The following is a 10130-nucleotide window of genomic DNA, read 5'->3' on the forward strand; positions in this document are numbered from 1 at the left end:
CAAACTCTTTGAGGTGTCCAAATTGTATACCAAGTTCTTGAAATATGAATTCAGGTTGTACCATATAATAATTTGGGAATTTTTGGATTTTTCAGACTTGCTGTTGAGTTGAGCTAGAGGTTGGAGATATGTCCTCAGGTGATATGTAAGAATTATTTGATACTTAGGGACAATCAAATTCCATAAACAGTTAATGGCTCAGGGTAAGTTTTGGCTTCAAGAGTATAAATAAGGATTTCTTAGTCGTTGCGTTTGAGATAGAGAAAGGTGGATAAATTTGTTGGAAAATTTTAACTAAGAATTTAACTTTTGGTAGAACCAAGAATGCCAAAGAGAAGAAAGTTTGATTTGGTGAATGAATAATTGAGATCTGTTTAGTTGTCCATTTGGATTCTTTGTGTTATCAGATAATATCTTGGAACCGAACAACATTTTATGTTTATTTTTTCTTATCAAGGATTATATTAGATTTATTTATAGGAATGAGTCAATCAATCCTAAGTAGAGGAGATTTATTTGCTCCATTTGGACGATAACTAAACTAGAGTCATTGCTTAATAGAATTTTAAGCATCCTTAGAAGCGTTGTGAGTTATAGTAGCTAATAAGGGATTGACCATAGTCCAGGATCATTAAGAAAATCATTGCTAATAAGTGGCGTAGGCCTTTGGAACTTCAGATGGTTATTAAGTTGTTCTGGAAGGTGTCATCATTCAGTAATATTATTGATTTGGGTAAAAAGGTATATTAACTCGTTTTGACGTTCTATAGGCGATTGTTGAGGAGATTAGTAATTTTCTTTACCATTTGGGCCTGGAGCGGAGTTGTTAGTGATACATGATGGGTTTCATGTGTCGATGTTGTAGAAGTATGAGTCAGATCCATCTCATACCTTGAGGTCTAATGATGTAGAATTGTATAGTCCCTTAGCTATCCTATTTAAAAAAGTTTAGTGTTTAGTTGCTAAGTATTCCGAAGACTTGTGAATTTCTTAAGAGCTCAATTCTATATTATATGTGTTAAGCTTAATTAGTAAATAGACATTAAGCGTAGTCTCGTTGTGAGGAAGCTTTTAATTTATTATCGAGATCGACATTAATTATTTATCGATTTTAGGGACTTTATTGCTTGAAATTCCGACGTAGGGTATAAGGTTATCAATATATAAGATGTGCAATAACTTAAAGATCTAAGGATTAGTAGGTTGTAGAACTTATCGGTTGCGTTATGATGACGTTTTTAGGTTGTAAATTTGAGAAGTGATAAAATTTCATCGAGGATAAGCCCACTTAGGAACAATTAAGAATTTTTAATTTTATATTTCAGTAAGAGTTAGTCAGATCTTTGATGATATAGCTATCAGTAAGCATCAAGAGTGCGCATCGAAAGCTAATTAGCGTCAACTCATGTTGGGTGCAAGGTAATAAGATTTAGTGTTGATATGATTGTTTGAATCCGAACCTAGTTCAATAAGTGTTGAATTTCGAGGACGAAATTCCATTTAAGGGGGAAAAAAAATTGTAGCACCTAAAATTATAATCTACTAAATCGCATGCAATAAATTTAATAAATATTAGGATTATTATTTTTATAATTAATTGATTTAAATTCTTTATTTGAATTACGTGTTAATAAAATATTAATTATTTATTTAAAGGAATTTATTTTACTAACTATTAAATTAATTTTTTAATTTTTTAGGTTTACTCATTTAAATTATTTTATTATACTACTTATTGGTTTTAAATATTTTAAAGGCTTAAGCATGATTATATAAATGATGTTAATTATTTAGTTTATTCATTTAAATGAAATTAACTATTTCGTTTACTTATTTAAAATTACTTGAGCTTATTGGATAGTTATTTAAATGATTTTAACTATTAAACTTATTTATTTAAATATTTTGATTGCCCAATTTATTTATTTTAAATAACTTAAGTTTAGCGATTAGCCGCCTTAAATTATTTTAAATATGTAGCTTATCTAATTAAAAGTTTTTAATTGCCCGAGTCATTTTAAAGGTTTTATTCCGCTTGTGTATTTATTTAAATGACTTTTAATCGTTCGTCAAGTTTGTTTAAATTATTTTAATCGCTCTGTTTATTATTTAAATATTTTATTTATCGTTGTAACATCAAAATGTTTAAGTATTGAAAATTAGCATTTTTAAACCGGGTAAATAGAATTTAAGTATTTAATTCTTGAATTTCCAAACTATGAATGTTTACGGGGAATTTGAGCCTAACACTTATAAAATACTACATATTATATTTTTTGTATTATGTTTTCCACCCGCTTAATCATATGTTTTGACCCGGCCCGTGAAGGATTATGCTAAACCAAATTGGATCGGCCATTAAAAGAATTTTCAGGCACAATATCGGCCCACTTATAATTTCCCCTTCTCCAAGCCATTCGGATAGCAGACTCCTCTCCATTTCCATTTCCCTCACTCACGATCGGCCTCATCAGATTTCTCCTTCCATTCCCTTCAATGTCTCGGCCGCAGCAGCTCCATCTTTCTTTCCGGCGTGGCCTACCCCTGAGCTCATTGTTCGAGCTCATTCTGGAATAGCTCGGTCTCGGTCACAGCTCGCCGAGCTTCCCCTCCCCTCCCCTTTCTTTTCTGATTTCTGTGATTAAGGCAAGATTTATGGGCTTTTTGGCCACCAAGTAGATTATTATGATGTGTTTATGTTCCTTTGATTGCATTCGAGCTTTGTCTGGATTTATAGTAGCTGTACGATCCTTTTCTGATATTGTTTTTGATGGCACGTTTGAGCCCTGCTCTTTTGAGATTTGCCGATTCGAAACTTCATTACTCATTTGGCGTATTGTACTTGTTGTGTGTCGTTTCATGTCATTTAACCTATGTTGGCTAAAGTTGAGTAGATGTCCCTGTTATGCATAGAAACTCCTCATTTTGAGATTTTCTCCTGCCGTGTGCTTGGATATGCTTTGCTTGAGTTTTGTTCATTGATTGGATGGTGATATAGGGGCTACCATGGGTGAGAACTTAGCTCACATGGTAGTGTTGGAACACGTTCTCGGATCTGACTGATCTGATACCCATGGCAATGGAAGTTTATAATTTTTATTTTCAGATCTGGAACGATTCCAGATCATTTGGTGCCAGATCCTTACGATTAACAAAATTAAGTGAAATAAAACAAGATTTAAATTTTACCTCTCAAGTCTCAACTTGAGGTTATGGACTCCAACAGATAAATCTGCTCTTCTTGTATATCCCAGGAACAGATGCCTCAATGAACTCCTGAATCAGGTCCACGAACAGAAATCTAAACCCTCTGATAGACTGCACTAGAAAGTCTATCAAAAGTTTCTACGAAGAGATTAATAGATCTGATCTGTTAAGTCAGACTGTAATTTTTGAAAATTGCAGACTGAATTTTCGAGAATGGGAGACAGAGGTCGGCCAACCCTAGAGAGAAATTCTTTAGGTTTTTCGAATTTTTTGAAGTGTTGTGTTGTAATTTCTGTACTAGAATAAATTATTTATAATACGGGTTGCTAACAGCTTAGGACCCATTAGTCATAAGTTCAAGCCTGACAAGCAAAGACCGTATGTTCAGAAATTAATATAAAATTCATCGTGACTCTAATTGATAAACCAATTTTACCAATGTGTACAGAAACCTTTTCTGCATATTTTAAAGTCAAGAAAAATTTTCTGAATCTGAATTCAGTGGTTTCCAAAAATGGCATCCCTATTCATTTTAAAAAATCTCACTCCCTCTATTCATCAATAAGAAGTCCTACTTCTCGTTCTCTAAATTTAACTCATTAAATTTAATTATCTCAACGGGGATTAGAAATCCATTACTTGTGTGACCCTCAATGGTTCAGGAATACAGCTAGCCGTGGGCTCACAACTCCTTGTGACTCGGAACAACAATTTTCGACTTGCCCATTAAATCCTGGTAAGATCGCCTAGCAACATCGCCCCACGATTTCCTAGGTATCACTGATAGTGCCTGCAAGAACCAGTGGGTTTTGGTTAGCGTACAGTACGGTCCCTTCATCCATATATCCCGATCGAATCAACAACTATTGGTATATCAAAAGTTGTTCAAGATTCGATAACCATGCAATACATCTTGAAGATCAAATAGTGACATCGCATGTGCAACTAGGAAACCAGTTAACCTAAAGTACATCATGTACTCTGGCCAGAGATTTGTCACACTTATATCTCCTAAGATCGCATAGGATATCCACGCTCGCAAGCGTGTGGTGAATTCTTGACAACAAAACATTGAATCCTATATGTGTCGTAACTGAACCCAATCTTGACACCTGATGACCCTCATGGAGTTGGTAAACGAGTCAAAATACAGTACTAGCATATAGAGTCTCCACACTACAAGAAAATGTTAATTCAACAACGCTCAAAAGACAACGGTTTTGTGTCAAAACCATTGTCTTGTACTCTTTAACAATGGTTTTTACTAAAACTATTGTCTTTTGAGCATTTTTTTAATCATAGACAACGGTTTTTAAAAAACGTTGTCTATTAGCGGGTTTTTTTGGAGCTACAACAACGGTTATTGACAAACGTTGTCTTTGTGCATTTTTTTAAGTTCAAAGACAACGGTTTTTAAAAACCGTTGTCTTTTAGCGGATTTTTTTGAAGCTAAGACAACGATATCTAATAATCCGTTGTCTTTGATATTTTTATTTTTATTTTTCATTTTTTATAAATGATATTATTTTCCTTTGCTTGTACGTGCACCACTTATTCCATTTCAAGTCTTCTCTGTATCGCGATTCTTTTTTCATCTCTCAACCTTAGCCGCCCATTCTTGCCGTCGAATCTCCGTCCTTTCTCTTGAATCATAAAAAACCGTTTTGGGGTTTTGTTCCCCACAACATAATATTCATTTTGAGCCGTAGATCAACTGATTCGAGCCCTTTTTTCGTGCGACCGAAGTGTTGCTGCGACTTGCTTCTGTGCACTTCTTCTCCGGTGAGTTTCAACGCCAATTTTCTGTCGATTCTTGATGTTCTAGCGTGGATTCAAAATTTAAGAAATTATCTAATCTGTAGTTGTGTTCTTGCAGCCCGTATGAATCACGATCCGGCGAGTATGGCTGCTGTTCCGTTCCAGCCTTCTTTAGCTTTGACTTTTGGTATTATAAGTTTTGTTTGAACGGTTTTCCTGAAGATTTGCTTGATACCTTGCAAAATATTTAGTATATTTTGTTTTCAAAGTATTTTAATATTTTTAATATTTAGCAAATGAGTAATGAGCTTTTTTATTTCTCTATTTGATTCATACTTAGAGTTTTTTATTTTTTTTTAGTACGATTTTATTGATCTGGTTGTTACACGTGATTCTTGGGATGTTGCTTCTTGCTGATGCTACAACTACGTGCCAGAACACCTGGAGCCTAGCTAGATTTCGCAAGAACAAATCGACCAAGGCTGCTGCTGTGCTTGAGTTCGTGTCACCGTTTTTTTATGCATGCTACAGTGTGGTGAGGGGGATTATTGGACCACTGCGGGCGTAAAAGATAGGATTGTTTTTCACCAGTGGTTTAGGTGATGGCGTGTTACCTGCTTGGGCTTGGATTTCTTGGATTTTCGTCATAGGATCAGGAATTGGGGTCAACATTTTGTGTGTTCTGCATATGTGGATTGACTTCTATAGGGAGAGAGCCCAGAAAAACACAAAGAAATTGAGTTCAGACATTCCGTAAAAAAATGTAAGTTAATTAGTTGCTAGCTAACTAGTGCTATACTTTGGTTCTATGTATCTTTTACTCCATTATTTTGAATCGTTCTTGAACATTGGCTGATGTGTTGTTTTCTACTTTGTGATGTGCATATTTATCTAAGATACATATATTTAAGTTTCTATATGTGAATAATTAATTATACATAGATCGGTCAAATATAACTATGATCATATGATTTGCATGTTTTTATCCATGTTTTAGTCATTTTTATTGGAATATTGATGTGAAGATCAAGACAAAAAAGTTGAGCATTTCTTGTTAATTTACTCGTTTTTGCAAAAGGCGTTGATGCAAATACTGTCGTGCTAATGGCAGCTCGAGCATCTCGTACAGAAAACCAGGATTCTAAAGTCTGTGCTATGGTTGTTGCAGAGGTAGACGACTACAAGTTGTTGAAAAAATATATTCCGAAGGCAAGCTTTCAATCATGGATGAAAGGAATCCTCAACCCCGCCAGCAAGTCAAAGCACAAAACTTTTCTTCTTCTTTTTCTAATTCTGCCAACAAACCCTTTACAAATTCCAAAACTTCACACCCAAATCCTAATAGCTCGAGGAATACCTTTACCGAAAAAGCAACCACTAGAAAATGGGAAAATGTGGATAATAATGCCATTAAGGATGACGGTGGCCTTCAAGAGTTTCCCACCTTAGTTGGAACGTGCCCTATTATGTGTCCAGGTATACAGAATTCACACCTTTTAATAGTTCTTACGACACAAATTGATGTGGCTAAAATCCAAATAATAAACCATGTTATTAGATAACAAATTACCAATGTTTCAATAACTGGAAGGAACCCTACTGAAAAGTTCTTATGCTTTATGTAATATTTATGTTGTCTTATTTTCTTACCCAGAATTATTCTGGGTGAATTTAACTTGACTGATTATCAGGATGGAGTTATCATCTGCTTCCATGGTGGGACTCCATGTAGCATCTCCCATATTTGCATCTTCAGCCAACAGGTGATAAATCATTTGTCTTTTCACCATATTTTGATTGGTCAGTCTATCCATACACATCACTACAACAAATATGGTAATAGACAACAGATGAATTCTGTTCGAGTTTTAGTTTAGAAGGATGTTGCTATGTGGGCTTTCCATAAGTAGTGCTTGAGGCAAATGTATATGTATAAATATTCTGTTTGCCCTCATTTTTATTGCTTTGATTCCAGCTGATTTCCATGTTTTTTTACTCCTCCATGTTTATCTTGGGTTCTAAGCTAAGACGTAAGAGCTGCTCTATGTAAGGCTTGATCAAATGGCGGAGTACACTGGACACCCAAGCAATTTTGTTTGTTCTTTTTGCCGATGAAGCTCTGGTTCTAGTTTCCAATGTTACAGCACCTCAGTAGTTTTGTTAAATCGTGTTTTTCTTTTGTGAACAGGTTGGCATCTGATGCATCTGTCAAATCTTAGTTAAAGATTCAGTAAAGCAGCAAGGGAGTTTGCATTGGGCTTGGAAAAATGAATATCAAATCTCATGCCTGGTTTGGAAATAAAAATATATCTTGCAGGATATGAGTGATGCTGTTGTCGGGAATGGTTTCCAGGCCGTGGCTGAGGGGCGAGCAGCATGTGCGGTGCCGAGGTTGATTTGCCTGTCTGTTCCTGTGTGCTCAAAGCCTTCCATTAAAGCTATGGCCTCATTATATTATATAGTACTTTTCCTTCTGTCTTAGACCTCATATGAACGAACCTGAAATAGATTATGTGCAGATGCATTGTTTTGCTCGAGATTTTGGGTCTCAATTGTTTTTTCTATTTTTTTTTCGTTTTCATTCTCTTCTTTTCCGGTTTTTGTATTTGAAAGTTGTTATTTTGGTTGATCTCGAATGTACGTATTTACCACTTTGATTAAATATTGACAAGTTTGGGTATTTGTTATGTACGATGGACAATATCTGGCTTTGAGCTTGCAAATAATTTTCTTTTTGGGATTACATTTCATGAATTTGAAGATACTTCCTTATTTTCAGAATTTCGGTCATATACGACAATTATCGTACGAGTTATAATAAGACTATTCAATCTGTATGATATGCCCTTTTGGAAACTCTTATGGATTGTGTTTGATGTTTTCTTGAAAATTTAACTTCAGCTAGCATGTTTCTTCAGTGTTTCACAAGAAATTTATATTCAAAAGTTTTTAATAACTTGGTGAAAGCTCATTCCATGAATGATTTGTGTGATATCATTTTGTTCCTTTATATCTTCTTGGTAGATTTGTTGCCTCTCATTATTGTCCAGAGTTTTTCGATTCTCTTCCTGCCAATTTTATCGCCTCCACGAGGTATTTATGAACATCGCATACACATATATAATTTTGTGAGTATTTGGAGTTATTCGTTAGGGCCGTGCAAACATGTATATGCGGTTATACTCTGAATGAAACGGGTGTCTATGACACTTCATAATTGTGATTCAGCTTGCTGCAGCAACAACTAAATGTTGATTTTTTTGTTTTATGATTGTCTTCTTCTGATAGATTTTGACAATGACAGATTAATAACAATCTTCGTTGCTATGACCTTGCCATGGAGCTTAGTTCGAGTCCACTTGAAGGAGTAAGGTTTATTTTCTTTAAAATCTTTGTTAGTATAGTTGCTGTATTATTATTATTTTTCACTACCGACCAGTGCCAATCAGCCGCCATCACCGCTCTAACTCCGACGGAAACAAACCGGAAACTTCCCTGGATGTTAGCCCAAGATCTCATGAAATCTGATCTATTATGTTCTGAATCCAAGAAACTACGGGGTCAAATCGTGCTTTTTAAAAGTTGCAAATTTCCCGAATAAATTTCGCATTCTTATTGCTATGCTACTGCTGTCAGAGACAGACGCCATGCTATGATACATGACTTCAGGTGAAGAGCTCTCAAAAAATCAAGCTGCACAGGTATGCACATCTATAATGATTGATATTTTATTTTTGAGCCTGATATTGTTGTTTTTAAATTTTTAACATGATTCTGTTCTATTATACCTTCATCTCTAATTTCCTAGAAGCTAGATCAGATAACTAGAGGAAGAGAAGAAAGGATTGCTTACAAAGATGCAGGTAAATCATTTTCCCCTGTATTTGGTTTGGTTTGATTACAGATTCTCGTGACAGCACTATATCATTCCTTTCATGTTTTTCCCTTCTATGTTTATTTTGCAAACTTTAAGATGATTCTGCTGCTTGTTCATTTTTATCCCTCTCTCTAAGGTAATAAGGTCTTTATAGTTTTCCCAACTATGTATAGACCCTCGATGCATTGGATCCCTATCATGTTGATAAACTGCAAACCCTTGCCCTGTAGAATACTGGAATCTGATTACTTTTTTACTTTCATTGGCAAGTAGGTTGTTATATATATTTCATCTTCTCCTAACGAAAGCCATGATTTTGGCTGCTTGATAATTGTTATAATAGGAAGGGTGGAGGATGCACCCAGGATTGACTTTGATGCATATCATCTATAGTTTTTTACCGCTATTGTAATGGTTTTTGGCTGTGGACATCCATATGTTCAATTGCTTTTCTCTTCTCTGTAATATAATGATGACACTGCTCATTCTTTCATCACTCATGGAAGTTGATACCTAATTATATGATCTTTTGCTTTTACTGTTTCTTTTTTGGGATTTCGTGTCTTTTGTTTTTGCTGGCCATTGAAATTTACCGTTATATGTTGAATTATACTCAGGTATAAGAGAACAGAGTAGAGAACATGAAAGAGATAAGATAGAAACTGGTTGCAAGTCCTGAAATAATTTAGTCATGTGCTCTTATAATTTAGGATTTTTGTTTTTTCAATGGGACAGGTTTCTTGAGTTTATCATATGGTGAAACGATGAATTACATCGATTCTTCTAAAATTTCATGGGCACCGGATGTGGATTATGTAGCTAGTGAAAACTGTACAAGTGTGGTTTTTCTGGAGGGACATCTTCGTCTAGTCTCTCTGTCCGATTTTTCCCAGATTCTGAAGTCAGAAAGTGTTATCGGCTTCCGTTAATCATTTGATTTGAACTTTTTTTGTATTTTTCTGTAGTGTGCATTGCATTATAATTTAATTTCGAATGATTTGTAATACTAAAAAATTGTATATTAAATTTTATTTTTGAAATTTTAAATTTTGATTTATTTATAATATTGAAATTTGTATATTATTTGTAATTTTGTTTTGTTTTTTATATGGAAAACGACAACGGATTTTATCCGTTGTCGTAGTGGGTGAAAAAATATTGTAATTGATGGTGTTGTTAAAAGCACGCTCAACGACAACGGATTTTATCCGTTGTCTTTGATTTCAAAGACAACGGATAAAATCCGTTGTCTTTGACCTCAAAGACAACAGATTTTATCCGTTGTCGT

At 34.7% G+C, this 10130-nt stretch overlaps 1 protein-coding gene across 20 annotated transcripts; it reads left to right on the plus strand.

The window, feature by feature from the left end:
- The first annotated feature begins 2409 nt into the window (after positions 1-2409).
- LOC140890648 (uncharacterized) lies at positions 2410-9876 on the plus strand. Of its 20 annotated transcripts, none has more exons than XR_012152231.1 (11): positions 2410-4989; positions 5084-5152; positions 5402-5728; positions 6134-6441; positions 6657-6728; positions 6989-7426; positions 7990-8058; positions 8270-8337; positions 8602-8666; positions 8774-8828; positions 9460-9876. XR_012152231.1 is itself a non-coding variant. In XM_073298590.1 (10 exons), the coding sequence occupies exons 8-10, from the start codon at positions 8625-8627 to the stop codon at positions 9769-9771; spliced, it is 288 nt and encodes a 95-aa protein (XP_073154691.1). In that variant the 5' UTR covers positions 2410-4989; positions 5084-5152; positions 5402-5728; positions 6134-6441; positions 6657-6728; positions 6989-7426; positions 8270-8337; positions 8602-8624; the 3' UTR covers positions 9772-9869. The 20 variants fall into 20 exon arrangements, 6 of the variants coding, with proteins under 6 accessions (XP_073154691.1, XP_073154690.1, XP_073154689.1 ...); XR_012152230.1 differs by having other exon boundaries at positions 8777-8828; positions 9578-9876; XR_012152234.1 differs by having other exon boundaries at positions 8270-8332.
- Positions 9877-10130: the final 254 nt, after the last annotated feature.

Source organism: Henckelia pumila, chromosome 3, assembly GCF_033568475.1.
Source record: "Henckelia pumila isolate YLH828 chromosome 3, ASM3356847v2, whole genome shotgun sequence".
Classification (NCBI taxonomy): domain Eukaryota; kingdom Viridiplantae; phylum Streptophyta; class Magnoliopsida; order Lamiales; family Gesneriaceae; genus Henckelia; species Henckelia pumila.